General features: G+C 44.3%; 1 protein-coding gene across 1 annotated transcript; it reads right to left on the bottom strand.

The window, feature by feature from the left end:
• Window positions 1-1,855: 1,855 nt before the first annotated feature.
• LOC120812780 (very-long-chain 3-oxoacyl-CoA reductase-A-like) lies at window positions 1,856-15,306 on the bottom strand. Its single transcript, XM_040168983.2, has 11 exons — window positions 14,922-15,306; window positions 8,255-8,301; window positions 7,586-7,661; window positions 6,390-6,497; window positions 5,727-5,791; window positions 5,483-5,527; window positions 5,068-5,102; window positions 4,282-4,363; window positions 4,022-4,087; window positions 3,022-3,171; window positions 1,856-2,927 (listed from the first exon to the last, which is right to left on the bottom strand). Exons 1-11 carry the CDS (start codon window positions 15,097-15,099, stop codon window positions 2,787-2,789), a joined length of 993 nt encoding a protein of 330 aa, XP_040024917.2. The 5' UTR covers window positions 15,100-15,306; the 3' UTR covers window positions 1,856-2,786.
• Window positions 15,307-17,759: the final 2,453 nt, after the last annotated feature.

Below are 17,759 nucleotides of genomic sequence, written 5' to 3'. Positions count from 1 at the left end.
TGTCAAATGCAGCAGAGAGGTCCAGAAGGATGAGGACAGAGAGAGAGGCGGCTCTAGCAGTGTGGAGTTGCTCTGAGACAGCAAGGAGAGCAGTCTCTGTGGAGTGGCCTGCCTTGAAACCTGACTGGTGGGGGTCAAGGAGGTTGTTACGGTGGAGATAAGAGGAGAGTTGATTAAAGATAGCACATTCAAGGGTTTTGGACAAAAAGGGAAGAAGAGAGACTGGTCTGTAGTTGCCTTCTTCAGAGAATTGGGAAAACAGCCAGATAACAGAGCGTTGTTGATGAGACAGGTGAGGAACGGAAGAAGGTCAGGTGCGATAGATTGTAGAAGATGTGACGGAATGGGGTCAAGAGGGCAGGTGGTCGGACGGGCAGAGGTTACTAGGGTAAGAATTTGGTTAGGAGAGAGGGCGGTGAAAGAGGAAAGTGAGGGCGAAAGAGGTGAGGTCGGTGGGACGTGAGAAGTAGGAAGTGGGTTTGAGAAGGAGGAGTGTATGTCAGCTATTTTCTTGGTGAAGTAGTTGACAAAGTCTCCCGGAAGAAGGGGGGAGAAGGGGTAGAGGGTTCGAGGAGATTGGAGAAGATCGAGAAGAGTTTTTTGGGTTTAGAAAATGAAGATTCAATTCTGGATTGGTAGAAAGAGCTTTTGGCAGCAGAGATAGAAGCAGAAAACGAGGAGAGATTGAAATTTAAGCAGGTCATCAGGTCGTTTATATATTTACGCCATCTCCTTTCCGATGCTCGCATGGTGGCTCTCATGGCACGCACCGGTTGAGACAGCCACGGAGCCGGAGGGGATTTGCCAGTCCGTCGTGTCGTAAGAGGGCAGAGAGAGTCTAGAGAGGAGGAAAGAGTTGAGAGGAGAGTCTCTGCAGCAGCGTTCGGATGCAAGAGTGAGAAGGAATCAGTTGAAGGGAGAGCTGATAGAACAGAGGATGCCAGCGAGGAGGGAGAGAGGGAGCTAATATTGCGACGAACAGGTACAGAGTCAGTCAATGAGGGAGGTTTGTTAGTTATAGAGAGTGGAAGGGAGTAAGAGATGAAGAAGTGATCAGACACATGAAGTGGAGTTACAGAGAGGTTAGTGGTAGAGCAGTTTCTAGTAAAGATGTAGTCAAGGTGATTGCCGGCTTTGTGAGTAGGAGAGGGACTGAGTGACAGAGCGAAAGAAGAAAGTAGGTGTAAGAGGTCAGATGACTTCTCTGTCTGGATTTTGAAGTCACCCAGGAGGATGAGCGGAGGTCCATTTTCAGGGAAATTAGACAGGAGAATGTCCAGTTCTTCCAAGAAATGACCTAAGGAGCCTGGTGGACGGTAAAGGACAACGATGGTTAATTGTACCGGGTGAGTAACTGTTACAGCATGGAATTCAAAGGACAATGGGGTGGATGGTGGTAGAGGGTAAAGAGAAAAGCTCCATTTGGGTGAAATGAGTAGACCTGTGCCACCACCCCTACCAGTGGGCCTGGGAGTGTGGCTGAAGGAGAAGGCGGAGGAGAGGGCGGCTGGGGTGGATGTGTTCTCAGGTGTGATCCAGGTCTCGGTGAGAGCGAGGAAGTCAAGCGACTGCTGGATGCTGCTCTTCCACAATCTGGTCTGACAGCTGCCCTCAGCTGCGATCAGTCAGGTCATTTGAGCGGGCGGGAACTGCAATGGTTATCCTCCGATTGGCCGGGACTTCTTAACTACGCCAGCATTGCAATTCCTACTCATACTACGAGAGGGAATACTTCACGTGAAGTTCAGATTTCATTAGCTTTATCGAGCTGCTGACTTGAAGTATGATAAATAACCATCTAAAACTCCAAACCCGTCATTAAATCAGTTAAGGAAGGAACACAACAACCACTATGCTGTATGCCAGAACTTTTATTAACAAACAGTTGAAAACACAATTAGGCAGCTATATTTTAGACATAGAAATTTTACATAACATCTTTTGATTTCCAAGCAGATTTTATTTAAAAAGACAAAAACTGTACAAAAACTGAGAAGCATTCACACGACCACTTTGTCACGCACAGGGCAGACCAAGTTGCATGGAATATTCATTTGTGCATAAACATGTGAGAGGAAGAGCAGTTCTCTGTTTTTTGCAGCAGTCTGTAGGCATTAGGCATTTTACTTTAAACTCCAACTGAAGGGAATATTCTCGACCCGTGTGAAATCCTCTCAAAAACAACACTGGAGAAATAACTTTAAATGCACAGCAGTTGAGGTTTTTCTGTCTTTGAAGGCTTACATTTAGATTAAAAAGAGCCACAAACTGTAGCTTTCAGAAAACATTCTGAACCAGACAACCACTTGTTTGTCTGACCTTTTCCTGCATTCATTCTCAGTAAAAAGGCACTTTTTATGAATACCAGTTAATGAGAACACTTCGGTTTAGAAGCAGCAAAACATTTGTGCAACAACAACAACAACCCACCAGAAAGTATTTTGTTAACACCCAATAATATATATAAAATAAAAAGAAACCATTGCAAGACAATGGCAGTTCAGTAATGAAAGTAAACAGAAAGAAGATGGTTTGTAAACAGAACTAGGTTGGAAGCTTGAATTCGGTTGGAAGCCTTAAAAAACTTTTAAAGAGTTTAGCGTGTGTGTTCGTACTAAATATAAAATAAATTATTTTACAAATATATAAAAAAGTTTACCTTTTTTACAGTCATAAATGTGCTTCCACATGCAAACTGAAGGTGCATGTCTGAGATCTCCACAAAAACCACAACACAACCTCCGCTTTCCTCAAATGCTGCACCGGGGTCTGAAGAGCACGTCTTTCTAGTCATTCTTCAACATGCCTCCGTTCCTCTGCTCCCGCAGCTTCTTCCGCTGAAGGTAACCGGTGCGCTGCAGGCGGTTCATCCTGGCGCCGAAGAAGATGACGAGTTTCATCGGAACCAGCTTGGTGGTCAGCCAACCCTGCAAGGAAAGAAACAACACAATGAAATAAGATGCAAAAGCTTTGTCAAATTCTTATATATAGTTTTCAGTCTTTTTCTCCCCCTCCTCTCACCATGACAGCGTGGGGGAAGTAGCCGTTGGTCTGGCCCTGCAGCCCCACAGTGGCGAGCTCAGCAGCCACGTAGCGCTCCGGTGTGGGCTTGTCCAGGGTGGGCTTCTTGATACGAGTCATTTTAGTGACCACGAAGAAGGGCAGCACGCTCTGCAGGAAGACAAACAAATCCAGTGTGTAATTTCTTAATTTTATCTGGAGGATCTGGTACTCACGAAAGGAGGGAGGGATATTTACATGTAAAACATTCAATTTGGGATTTGACTAAATTAGCACTTCAATTGGGTCATTCATTCATTTGGTCTCTCTCCCATGTTGAACTCGATTTTTTTAGAATAAACAGTTGCATTTCAATCAATGGCCCTATCTGATGTACTGAAATAAAAACAATCCATATAATATTTCTCATATACTTGTCAGATGACTGGGGTCAGTGTGAAATCATACTGGAGGGTTTGTTGAGGTGAAACTGCAGTTAGACACTTTCACCACAAGGGGGGAAAAGAGTGAACTGTACTGAAGGGGCTAAAAACGGAACAAAACAAGGTTTGTGTGGAAAAACGTTTTAAAAAACAAAACAAAAACAACGCATTCATGCATGTGTTTTCTTGGCGTTGGCTCAGGATTTAGTAAATTCTTTTTGGCTTGATTAAGGATAAGATTGATAAATCCTACATCCCATCAGGCAAAGGTTTCTCGGAAATAATGTTAATTCTGTCCTAATTACATTACATTACAGGTCATTTAGCAGACGCTTTTATCCAAAGCGACTTACATTACACTTTAAACCCATGGCTTTTACATTTTGCCCAGGGAGCAATTAGGGGTTAGATGTCTTGCTCAGGGACACTTCGACTTGAGACATGGAGCAGCCGGGACTCGAACCACCAAGCTTGCGGTTCCCAGCACACTCGCTCTACCCGCTATTGACATCTTGAACACATCCTTGTCCAAAAGAACCCCTCCTGAATAAATCCCATTGGACAAACCCCAAACCCACCTGAATGATGATGCCTTGACGCCTGTACTCCTCGTGGAGGCCACGAGAGAAGAAATCCACAAAGGCCTGCACATAGAAGGATGAGAGAAGGTAAATGTTAGTCTGGTGTCACCAAAATCGCGGAATAATGCAAAAAAAAAAAAAAACACTGCCTACGCCTCATTAAACAAGAAAGATACTGACTGAATAAAACAATTTAGTTAAGCAGAGAGAATGTTTGCTTTATGATAAGTGACACAATGTGGAAATGTAGAATATACCTTTGTGGAGGAATAGGCCGTAAGCAGAGGGACGGGGTACATTCCGCTTGCGGAGGAGATGTTCAGGATTACACCTTTGGACCTGAGAAACAGACAAGGTAGATTTAATGACTAAATAAGTCATTTGGGGATTTTTTTCCAAACACTGCTGCCATAACAACACAATCTACACCACAGGGCTTCCCTCACGTTGTGAAGCGCTGATCCCAGAACAGTGCTATCATCGTAATTTTCTAGACTTTTTCTCCCTTTCTTCAAATCCACAAACAAAAAACCAAACACTTAATTGATGTTGTCGGGAACCTTTTGCCTGTACGCATTCAGCACTTACAAATACACACAAAGTGATGCTCCACACACACTAGAACTGTGTGCTAGTGTGTGTGTGTGTTGCCATGGCAGCCTGTTGCTGCAGTGATGTAGTGGAGCGACGCTCCTGCCTCACACGGCACCAAATGTGCCTGCAGCGCTATTGGCCAGCAGGAGTCACATGGGAACAGAGCAGCCAATCGGGTGGGAGGAACACTTTGTGTGAATTGAAAGCCCGTCAGCATTGCGAACAAAGGAGAGGAAAAGAGATGCAGTGATAAAAAGGGCTTGGTAAGGATCTCTAATCCCCATTTCAGAATAATACAATTTTAAAAAAGACCTTTACAGAAGCAGTTTCCCAAATATCTTTTTAATTCTTAGATGGCTTGTGTGGCATCTCCGCCACAACCTCAATCTCAACCCAGATGTTTGACTGCAGTCATGTTGCAAAACATGGAAGCCCGTTATTTAACTCACCTCGCAGTCATTTTGGGCAGCACCAGACGGGTCATCTACAAGGAACAACACCACAAGCCCAGTTACCGTCAAAGTCACACAAAAACAATGAAACTCGCAAACAAGACTTGAGTGGACTGGGAAAGACTAATCTAAAAAGAAAAAGTAAGGCAGAGGAGAGAGAGTGTGGGTGGCGAGTAGAGACAGCGTCGGCGTAGTCCACTGTTGCTTTGAGAACAACTGAGACACTGCAGGTACCATGAAGGAACCAGCAGAAGAGGGGGGATAAGAGGGAGAATGAACATACGGGGTGGGAGTGATGGACACGGCCCTGCAACTAGAGGTCAGATTAAACCGTTGCATGCGACCCATTGGGCTGCAGGTACTTTGGGAATATTTTGCCCCCCCACCCGAGGGTGCGCAGAGACAAACTCACCTGGCACACTGAGGTGATGTTGACATTTATCATGTTTGTGATGAACTGAAATGCGGAAAGCACAGGATACATAAGCAACCACGTACAAGATGGTGTTACAATTAAAAGGTACCAGATGATTGTAAACAGGACTGGATGAAGGCCACGTGAGGCACGAGACAGCATTTTAATTCATCTGAGAGCTGAGAGCAGCTATTTCGCTTCAGAGAACTTCCATTAACAAATAAATAAGTGAAACACTCACGTCGTCAAGATCAGGAATTTGGAGGTAGTACTCAGGGTAGGGGTATGACACACCAACATTGTTTACTGTAACAAAAGGAAAAACATTATTCTACAGGGTCCACACAAAAAAAAAGTGCTGGAGTAACACAACCAGCTCCCGTTCGTACCACCAAGGGGCAGCAAAAGGCAACACAATAGAGGCCAGTGTTTCACCCCACATGAGACACAGCCACACCTTACAACCGGTAGAGCACAATTGGCATCATTTATATGAAAGAAAAAGGACAAAGAGTTCTTTCAGCGTTCCACTAGAAAGTACACCGTACACCGCAGCTGATGTCATAATGCAACTTCAAACATTTAGCATTTAAACATTTAATGTTTTCTGACTTTCTTCTGCGATGTGGTCTTTAAGAGTCTGAGAAGGAACGGACACCTGCAAAAATGCCACCCACAAAAGAGTGTTCATCTGTTGTGTTCTAGCATCACGTCTCAACCACCCCGCAGTCCACAGGGAGCACACACCTGACTGAAAACACAAAGCATCAAATACAAGCCCGATGATATGTCAAGTGATGGAGTCTGTCTAGTATTGTTTGCAATAAAGTTTCTTACAGTAACATGTGCCTGCTCACCGGAAAGGGTTGAATGATAATTGGACAAACCGTCCTGGAACTCTTACCAAGAACTCCAATTTCTAGACCAGCCAGGCCCGCCTCGATCTTGTTGTAGATGTCCGTCTTGCCAAAGTCAACTGCAATGGTTCTGGTCTTGACTTTAAACTGCTCCTCTGGAAAAGGGAGAAACCGGTGTCCCATTTACTCTTTAAAAAAGGCCACAATGATATCTAGGCAGGGCAACGAACAAAGCACCTCAGCTGTAGGAATGAAAGTCATATTGTTAGGAAAAACTAAAACAAACTTATTCATGTCACCTTCTAACCACTCACTCCTTGTCATATGTCAGAAACATCGACCCACAACAGAAAAATCATGATTCAATACCCTGGATCCAGTCAAATGAAAGGAGCATAAAACCAGTTAGCAGAACTGAAGAGGGCACTGTGTACCAGCAAACCAGCCGAGCGAGCTTCTCCATCTCCTCCAACCCTCCCTCCACGGCGGGTTTAACGCACCTGCTGCAATTACAATTTATTGTTCCAAGACCCATTTTGCTAATAGGCAGCAGGGGAAGATTGGTAGTCTGAGTGGATATTCAAAGAAAAGAAATGGGGAATCTCAGGTATGACAATTTAAAAAAGAAAAAGGGGATGAAAAGGGTTGGGAGCCTCCCTGAGATCTTCGGTTGTCATGACCCCTTTGAGTCCATGCCAAAGAAAATTCTAAAAGCTTCAGACATCGTGGCAAAAAAAAGGTTTCCAAATTGAAGGATTCATCTGGGGCTGCGTCAAATGAGAGTTTTGAGTTCTGAGTGAGTTTTGTCAGCCTAATTGTGAGTAAGGAGTACCAGAATTTGGCATTCGTTACTACCCATCAGTCCCCTCTGTGGACTCTGAGCACGACTGGGGAAATTGCTCCATGGGAGACGTCAGAGGCGGATGGAAGGAGGGTCAGAGACGGCACTTTTTGAAAAGTATCTGTTCAAATTAAAAAAAGTTCTTTCAGAAGACTGGCTCATTTGCCAAATGTGTAGACGTGAACGAGGAACGTGAGTTCTTGTTTCCAACTAATACCTCTGAGGAACAGATGGTTCCTAAAATGATCAAGAATAAAAACTACTCTCAAATGATATTCGGTTAAACAAACACTCGGTTTTTAAAAAAATGGAAAGATTGCACACATTTGTAGCAGCAGTGAAAATACATCCACTGTGCGCTCAACATCAACATTGTGTGATGTTCCATTTGTGCACACTTACTAAGCGTTCTGGCCACGTCATCCAGTTTGTCCTGGGAGCGACTGATCAACATCATGGCGAACCCTCGACGAGCCAGCTGCAAAAGAAACAACCGTTAGCAACGAACGCACAAGTTGGTTTGTCTATTTCTGTAGGTTGAAAGCAACGGAAAAGTCAGATTCCTTGTAAATCTACGTAAATGTAAATGTATAGATGTATGTAAATACGGGGCCAATAAAGCAGACTGTAGAGTCTGAAGAGTTAGCCTGCTTTCTTTTCCTCCAAGTCCTCAGACTCACAAAGGCTCAAATCAGCACGAGATGTTTCTGTGCATCCCACTCAAAAAAGGGATTTGATTTGACAGTTAAGGTCACAGAGGGGGGTTCATCATGTGAAAACAGGTGTCTGCCTTAATACACCAGGTAGAATGTTGGCGTTCGGCTGTGTGACCACCAGCTAGCTCCACTGACTGTACGAGTCAAAGGTCCTACATGACCATCATACAGCCAGCCACACCCACCTCCAACGTGAGCTCATTATACGTATGGACCTTGTTGGTGTGTGTGCGAGGAGTCTTTTCTACATTAATAGGCCCATAAGAGCTCTTCCCTCCAGTGGCTTATGAGCAAATACAGTGTGTGTGTGTGTGTCATGGCAGAAATTAAATAAATACGGGTCCTGGAGCCTCACCTCCTCCGCATAGGATTTCCCGATTCCATCCGTGGCTCCCGTCACAACTGGAGAAAGAGAGAGGAGATATAAGGCAAGGTTGTCCTCACAACACACTATTCAGCCAGAGGTCGAGTAAGCTTCTGTTAAATTAATAAGAGAGTAATTATTAGAAAAGTCCCCAAAAAGTCAAGAATTGCTAATTTTTCTTGAGAATGAATGATGTTATTCTTTAACCCCGTCGGCTCTTATTGTTTACATCTCATAACAGCCCTACATATAAAACAAAAAAAATGTGATCCTCTTTGTTCACAGGCTGCAACACGCCTTCACATCAGGTTTGACAGCTTCCAGGTGTCACAATGAGGTCTCAGAGGCCCAACATGGAGATCACACAAGACTTGTGTGGAGCAAATCCATTCTCGGCCACACCCGGCAACACTATTCAGCTACGATTCAAGAAAGAAAGCCAAGTTTTATTTTGATGAGGGTAACACATTTATAAAAACAAAACAGGGAGTCCATTATGCAGCAGATTTGCAAATGCAATGCAAGATAATATAGATAGGAGCCCAATCAAAGATTCAGGAACAAAGTCTACAGAGGGAACTGAGATTGTACAGAGGCAGAGATAAAATGGTGTAGATTGAAGGAGAACAAAGATCGAAGACGGTACGAGATTCACAAAGCCCTGAACACCCACTGATACCTCTACGCTCACAGTTCCTGAAGGGGATCTTCAAGAGTCGTTTATCTGACTGCAGGTTAAATTTTTTTTTTTTAATCAAGCCAATCTACAATTAAGACAAAAAGGTGGAACGAGGGGAGGAGGGGGGGCGGGGGGTGGGAGGGGGGGGCGCAGAGACGACGAGAACAGCAAGGGGAAAGAATTCATATAAGCACAGAAACAGAAATGATGGTAAAGTGGCCTCATGGTGATGGTGTGGGAGGGCAGAGACCGGGAGCGGATGTTCCTCGGCGTACGCCTTACCCTGTCAAGCAAGCAGGGCTATTTTTAAACATTCACTGCCCATCAACCCAAGATCCTTGACTGAGGATGGAAATGAGGAAGGAATGAGGGGGGCAAACAAATACAATGGAGGGGGTGTGGTGGTGGCGAGGAGGGATACTCGAACAGTCGCGCATCATGAATATATGATCAGCCAGGCTTAATGAAAGATTAATGGACGTGGAGGACATTCTCTGGCAAAGAGCTGGGCAGCAGGAAAGAGACAAGATGAGAGAGGGGACGTAGAGAGGAGGGAGTGATGACGAACATGGAGCGCCACAGAAGAGGAGGGTGAAGTGGGGCAGGGAGGGATCCTAGGGCCGGGCTAAAAATAGAACTGGAGCCAAGCAAGAAAATGAATAGGTGAAGCAGAAAGAACGGAGATGGCGGAGGGGAGGAGGAGAGAAAAGAACAAGTGACACTGGCACAAAGTCAAAAGTGAAAACAGGGAGCAGAATCTGGTTATTTTTAGACCTTCGTGTTAAGAATGAAACAATCCTCGGCAGAAAAGCGTCAATGGGCTGTGGCAGGGAGAGGCTACATTTGCTGCAAACTAAAATGGCTGAGGGTGGTTGGTGGGGACGGATGGGGCAACAACCACACCTCAGTACAAAATCAGCTTTTTCCTAATTTTCCCTATAAGTGAAGGAGGCTTTTATGTTTCATGAATTGCAGGGAGAAGTCCCTCCAAGGTGCCTGAAGGGGGAGGTTCGGCCGATAGTTGATGGAATAGTTCGTACCAGTTCTTTACTCTGGTCTGCAAGGATCATGGGGGGGTGGCTGAGAGCATGGTCCTTTCCTAGGAAGAAAACTTTGAGAAGACTCAGGCCCAGGTGGAGAGATCATATCTCCAAACTGACCCCAGATAAGTGGTGGAAGATGAGACGAGTTGCAGCGTTTCTCCACAACACATGCAGGTCAGAAGAACGTTAAACACATCGCTGATGTAAATTGTATATTCATAAAATGCCAACTCCCCAAACACTGATTTTTCTCTGATGACAATTCATAGAGTTTTTAAGGGAACAATTTGTTTTTGATTCAAAAGTCAACACAACCGAAGTTACAAGGTCGCTAGATTTCGACAGCAGGACAAACTTTTCTGAAACATGTTCCATCGAGTGAGAACCGACTGATTCTTCTCTAAGTCGGCCTACGAAGCTCTCGCAGAGGCCGAAGAGACAGTCAGCTGAACTAGAAAGAAAAAAGGACAAACAAGAAGAGCCACATTCCTGTCAAATGGCACAGCAAATTAACCCAAAGGCCGCTGTGGTGTCACCTTCTTGCATGACAGAGTTTCACGGGCAGTGAGTTGCACCAGGTGCGCAAGAATGTGTTAAAATGCACATACAGCAACGGCATTTCAACCCTAACATAAAGGAGAAGAATGTGTTTTGCAGCGAAAAACACATGTGGCCTGACGGTTTGAAAAACTTCCACCTTCTCATCCCTAAACAACTAGAACATTTCTATCAGCCAAGCTTGCTGCTTTTTCAGTGGAAAACCTTGCTCACTGCAGGTTTGCATCTTTTGAAATAGTTGAGAGGCAGCCTAGCAGTGTGGAGAATGGCCTTTACACTCAATTCTAACATTTAAACCAGCGGTTCCCAAACGCGACCCAATTTGAAATCTGAAAATCTTTCGCAGCCCACCCAAACCTTTAATCAAAACTCTGATCAATACACAAAGATTAAATTACCTTAAGAATTTAACCAAAATCAAACATCCGCGAGCAAAAGTCCGTCTTGTGCAAGGTATTTGCTCGTTTTGCGAAACGTGAACTTGCGATCGAAGGAGTTTTCTACTCGCTCACTGTGGTTCTTTCTGACAGTAAGGTGGAGACGGTGCTTTCAGGGTCCGATCGATGCTACGAGGTGCGTCCACTCCCGCCGCCCCCCTCGCCATCCACGCCTTAAATCTTTGCTTTTAGAATAACTTATTTCCCCGTTAAGATGGTTCAGCTACTGTAGAGAAAAGGGCACCGTCTCTCGCTCTTTAATCTCATTATGTGCTCGGCAAGAACGACAGCTTTGTTTCTCCGACGCGCCCTGAAACAAGCTCCATATCTCACGCGCTTGAGCGCCGCTCAGCATCTCGCCGTCGTAGACGAGCGTTGTCATGTTTGGCAGCCTTGAGTGCCGTGCACAACCAGTATGGATCAACCGATTAACCAATTGATCCATATATATATGGCTCCGGATTATAAGGCACCGTCGTTTTTTGAGAAAATTAAAGGCTTTTAAGTGCGCCTTGGAGTGCGGAAAATGCGGTATCTTTACTTTAATACTACAAGAGGGCGCCCCGTTTGTTGAACAACGACAGGCGGACAAGAGCAGCCGTTTCGAGCTAGAGCCTTATTGTTTTATTAATCTGTCCGTTTAAATTGTTTGTGCTTCATCAACTAATGTTTCACATAACTAATGTGCCACATCATAAATATTTTTATATTAATTTCAAACTTTTAAAAATTGAAAATTAAAAAACTTTATTTATTAATTGTAAATGACCTCTCGCGGCCCACCTGCAGTACCTTCGCGGCCCACCGGGGGGGCGCGGCCCACACTTTGGGAATTGCTGATTTAAACAATTTAAGACTGATGTCTAATCGTTTGTGTAGGAAGTGCAGTGAGATGAGGACACAGTTCCTTGAGCCACTTCCTTTTTGTCGCAGAGTTTCCGTCAATTACACGAACAAAACATATTGCAGACCAACAGATTATCGGCCACGCCTGAAATGCAGCAGAATGAAATGAGATGCCACCAACAACGGGGAACCCCTCGACCGTGAATCTACGCTGGACGACAAAGGAGACTCACACCTCCCAGACTCCCAGTTTCCCCTCCATTCCTCCCAGCGCCTAACTCGTCAACCACGTCTCCAAATCCGGCCTGACGGGTGCGCATTCCACCGCAGCTCTGCCGTGCTCCGTACTGCACGTCACGTCCAGAGGTATTGACTCCCCCAGCCGTTTCAGTCTCCCTCCCTACTTGGTGGAGCAGCCCCTGCCTGCTCACTATTCTGAGGGTCTCAAAAAAGCAGCAGGAGGAGTAAAAATAGCAGCGCGCCTGCACTCGTCTAGGAGCAGCCTGCCGCAGCCTCTGAATACCAACAAGGCCCCCGCCCCCCAAATCACGACGACGACCAGGCTGCTGCTGTATCCTCAGCCCTACATCGAAAGCCCAGATGAGCACTGCAGGCTGGAAGAAAAATGATATGATGAATATATTACAAAATAACGTCGGACTATGCAGGACATAAATAAGAAATAAAACATGTGATGATCTAAAGAAGGGCCATTATTTGACTCAAGGTTAAAAGAAGAAACTGAGCTGCACGCATTGATTGGCTGTGGAGGGCGGCCGTGGGTGGATGGATGCACGGTGCGCTGGAAAAGCTGGGGAAGCCTCAGTGCTTCACCTCTGCCGCTAGGAGTCTCCTCTCCTAAGGGGAAGACCAGCATAGGAACTCCAGAGAAACCCCTTCAGCAGTGATAACACACAATAACGCCAAACGAAAAAAAACATGTTTTTTAAATGAAAACATTTAAGATAAATATATTACCATGCAAATCAAATGTGACCTTAGGCGAATTTCAATTCAGGGAATTCTATCAGTCTGTGTCTGTACACAGACACACTCAAACCTGTCTGATCAGGAAATACCAGTTGTCTCCTGTGTTGCAACAACATCCATAAGCACATGGAAAGGCACGTGTTTTAGGGATCAGCCCAGCAGGCCAGAAGTGGGACGTTATTTTGAGAAAAGCTGGTTTGTCAAAGAAGTACATATTTCTAAGGGGGAAGGTAATGACAAGTAAATATCCTCTCATATCACATGAATAAATACTAACATTAGTGGCTTCTTTGTTAATTCACATACAGCAGTCACAATATTTGTTAAATTGACATTCATGTACTAAATAGCACATGAATTTCATACGAAAGTGTATTTTTGAGGTACAGAAAAATACGTTTTAAAAATCAGTAGACAACTAAAACAAAGTATTGTGCAACTGCACAGCCAAAAAGACTGAGATTGTGAGGAATGTGAAAGAAAATACGTTAAAGACTGAAACTCCTCCCAACTTGTAAAATTCAGACTATGAGGTGACGTGACATAACTTGTTGCAACAGGTGCCGTCAAGTGAAAAGGTGGAGACAGAAATGGCTTGAAAAGTAAATCACTGCCTGAGCGGGCCAGACCTGCATATCTGGTACAGCGAGACGAGGACACCTCATCCTTAGAAAACACCTCTCCTCTTCCACCTGTTCACCTCCTGCCATGCTACTGCCGTTGGCATGTCAGACTGGTGCAAAGAACTGGTTTCAGGGAGCGGCAGTCAAGCTTATGTGTGCAAAGAAAGATGGTACGATGGAATTCATGTGAACGGCGTTTTAAACGTTTAGTTTTCACGAACCTTAGTCAAGAAACTTTTCTGAAACAACATCAAAAGAAATGACTGATGAGAAACTGGGGGTGTATCACATTTCTATGAATGATGACAAAGCGTTAATAAGCGCATGACTCATCGGTGTGCACCAGTATGCCTTCGCATTATTTCACAAGGACCATAAAAAAAGGACATTAGTCATTCCTCAATGTACGCTACCTTTGCGTTGTGAGTGTCGTCGCTTCTTATGGTGCAATGGGCAGCAATTTAACGCTCAAGTCATTACAACACTACAAAAAAGGACGATTTGGAGGGAAAGCACGTCAAGGTGCAGATAAACAAGAGATTTTACAAGGAAAAGAGACAACGTCAAGCATTCAAATCACCCGGGTCGTCGGGTTTAGTGGTGTTGAGATGATTAACCTACCCCAATGCGAAAGTGAGCGATTGGCAAAATTGCGCAGCAAGTCTCCTCCAAACAGGAGACTGGACAAGTGGGTCAAGCCATGGCAGGGCGATTCCTGTGGGCCCAGTCTCTACTCTCTCAAAGTCTCTCAGACTTAAATACACTTAAAGACTCGCTTCCACCAAGTTCATTAAAGAGGGAAATCTAATTAAAGACGCTTTAATCTTAACAACTATAATTAGGGGAAACCGACGACCCAAGCAGAAGCGTGACAACACACCGCTTGATTCAATTCAATTCATTTTATTTTGTATAGCCCAAAATCGGCCCAGAGCCCAAATTGATTTGATTTGATTGATTTTGGAAAGACAAAGCCGTGGCAACGATCTTCATGTGGGTCACGTTTTAACTGGACACGTGGGTTTGTCTCACATCATGCGGATGGGCGAATAGGTTTGAGTGGTGCGCTGGCTGAGAGAGCCCTCTGAAAAGTGCGCATAGGCTGCGCAATTTGGCTCCTGGCTCACCAATGTAGGGTATTCCTCCCTTCACACACACGCCCCCACAACACTTCCAAATTGGCTGAAAACGCTGATTGGAGCCCCACAGTCGGGAAGGGAGGGGCCAATAACCAATTGAGCTAATAAAGGACAATTATCTTGCCAGTCAATCAGCTGCTTACTTGCGCTTGTTACGCAACATCAACCTCCCCTTGAATTAGACAAACACGCACAGAATTAAGCTTTTTTTGGGACAGTGGAGTTTGAGCTAAAGCCCCCCACATAAAATGGACGTCGAGTCCACCTGCCTACTTTTGGTGAGCTGCCCTCTTCGTGACCGCGATGTAGGATGCAAGGAAGGTGACGTGAACCCAGAACTCACCTGCCCACTTGCCCAGCTTCGGAGAGAGCAGCTGTCCATTCCCCAGCACCCAGATCCTGAAGCCCGAGAGCAGCCTGTAGAGCAGCCACAGCGCCAGCGAGGCCACGGTGAACGCGCCGACCCAGAAGAGAGGCGCCTCGGCCCTGCGGAGCGTCTCCTCAGCGTTCATCCAATTCATGGCTGCGGCGCTCGGCGTGTGCGGTGGATGTGTGTGTGCGCGTGCGTGGAGATCGCACTTTTAGTCAGTGTGCTCTAATTTCCGAGCCGCAACGTGAGCGAGAGTCCCTTTATAAGGAGGTTGTAGCATCACACTCTCACACTCCCCCCACACTTGTCTAGCCTGATTTGAAGTGCACCGCCCACCACACCCGCAACACCCCCCCACTCCCCCTCTCCCTCTCCCTCCATTCCGCCTTCCTTGGATTCTCACTGGCTGATACGGACGTCCCTCGGCTGATCCAACCCGCCGGTTGGACGCATTTCCGCGCCGATCATCATCTCGAGCCTTCCTCGTTCATTCGAGTTTCTCTATGAAGGAGGGCGGGTCGAAGGGCGACCGGCCGAGTAGCGATTGGTCCGACATTACGTCAGCTCCCATGCGGGGCCCGTCATTGGACGGAGCAGGTTTGTTGGTTTCTCTCAGGATTACGAAACCCTGCATACCCACATTCATAAACTACAGCGTTCATAAAAAAAACTGCCCACACCACTGAATATGAATGAAAATAATGCCCTCATTGAGGAGGTGTTTGCTGGTGATTCCGCCTCTCGGAGGGCACTTGGTGGCGGTTTATTGGCTAAAGGGGTGCCGTTCTGTGAAGTCGGCATGCTCCCACCTAGAAATGAGTCGCCATTCAATTTCAGGTATTCCGACTGCATCATATTGCTGCCCAGTGAGCATATTTTGGTTGAAAAGACGTCTATGCCAGACGTTAAAAGGACGTTGCAAAATGGTTCGGAAGTGAACGTATATTCGTATACGTTAAAAGGAGGTCTATGTTTAGATCACATTTCCATGTAATTTTTGTATAGGGTAATTTTTCGTCCTTTCTTGTGTCCTATATCAATATTTTAGAGTTTAGAATTTGTAAGTTTACCACCGATATTATAAATCACGTTGAAAACGGGTCTATAGGTAAACGTCTTTTCAACGTTTAAACCAATTTGCAACCGCTTTTCGTCCGGCCAAAGACGTCTTTTAAACGTCGTTTCAACGAATAAATTGCTCTCTGGAAACTTACAAGTTACATACTTAGTCACAGATGTCATATTAACAAACACATTATTTTATTAATTTGTATTTATTAGAAATATAACACAATACATTACATATAACAACACACAAGTAAAAAAATACAAAAATATATTTAGGGAAATAAACTATGGAATTAAAAGTGCAGAAACCACAGGACAAGTTAGTTTCGAATTCTATGTTTGTAGTTAATTTTCAGATTCTGTAACAAGAAGGCTCTGAGTCACTTGAATTGGAATAGTATACCTAAAATCAGCTGCATCTCACTCGTGATGATTCTTTGTGTAAAGTGAGTCAGAGTGCACAGAACACCCCTCAATTGCAGATTCCTCTGGTCAACGTGTTTACTTATTTCAAATCATGGAGACTTTTCTTAGTCTAGTCTCTTATTCTGATAATAGCACACAATTCCCGATCTGTACCGACACTTTGAGACTATTTTAAGCCAATTCCGACCAACGGTGCGGGAGGAGATGCGTGCCAAACTTTGTACGGAAGGAGAATAATATAGAACTAGAAAATGCATTTCCTGCTGAAAATACAGAAATAGGAGAAGCGGAAAGGAATTTCCACAGATTTGCTGAAAATAAAGAAATGAAACAACTATAGAAGAAAGAATATCAAAATATTGATGAAAATACAGACATCAGAAAAGCTGAAATTAACTTCAATAGATTTGCTGAAAATACACAGTTGAGAAAAGCTTAAATAAATTACAAGAAATTGGTGGAAATACAGAAATGGAAGAATCTGAAATGGACTAAAAAAATATTGGAAAGAAATTTATAAATTTAAATATTGCTGAAAATTCAGATATGACAAAAGCTGAGTTGAGTCTTAAATTATTTTTTTTTTCTTAGTAATATTAGTAGTAATTGTAATTTTGGCAGTAATAATATTAGCATTAGAATAAGTAGTAGTTTTAGTATCAATAGCAGTAGAAAACTAGTGTCAGTGTTAATTGTATCATCTGTAGTACTAAACTGTTAGTCATTGTAGTAGAATGAGTAGTAGTTATGGTATTAATAGCAGTATAAATACTGGTAGTATGTTTTCTTATAGTAGTAAGAGTAGTAATATCAGTTGCTGGGTCACTGCTACTGGTAGAAATAGTATTTTTAGTACAACTACTATTAGTATTAAGAGTAGTAAGAGTCATTTAGTATTAATACCAGTTGAAATACTAGTAGTAGTATTAGTAATACTACACTGCAGTAAAATTCCCTCCATGGGGGTTATATTTTAAAATGTTGGCATTGGGGAAGGTAGAAGGAGAGAGCACACTAGAGAGAGCAAAGGTGAAAGAGAGGGAGGGAGGAAGAGAGAGAAGGGAAAGCATATCTGCGTCATGTGACTCCACTAATGAACTATTATGGATCAGCTGTGTTACACAAACTGACCAACTGACAAACTGCAGCGTGTGTGCTGGTATCCAAGGTAACGGAGCACCTGCTCAAAGGGCAGAGACAGAACAGCGAGTTACACAGAATCCACACCTCAAACAAGTGTCCTCTAGCGCAAAACTACAACAGCTATCTAAAAAATAAGGGTGGTGAGGAAGAGATAGAAGAATTAGACAGACAGAC

Source organism: Gasterosteus aculeatus, chromosome Y (assembly GCF_964276395.1).
Source record: "Gasterosteus aculeatus chromosome Y, fGasAcu3.hap1.1, whole genome shotgun sequence".
NCBI classification, from domain to species: Eukaryota; Metazoa; Chordata; class Actinopteri; order Perciformes; family Gasterosteidae; genus Gasterosteus; species Gasterosteus aculeatus.
This window is presented reverse-complemented; position numbering and strand designations above follow the sequence as displayed.

Coding starts and splice junctions, on each gene's coding strand:
- LOC120812780 (XM_040168983.2), bottom strand. CDS start 15,099: ATGAATTGGATGAACGCTGAGGAGACGCTCCGCAGGGCCGAGGCGCCT. Junction 6,498..7,585: donor TGACGTGGCCAGAACGCTTA/GTAAGTGTGCAC, acceptor TCCCTTTTCCAG/AGGAGCAGTTTAAAGTCAAG. Junction 5,792..6,389: donor TCTAGAAATTGGAGTTCTTG/GTAAGAGTTCCA, acceptor CTTTTGTTACAG/TAAACAATGTTGGTGTGTCA.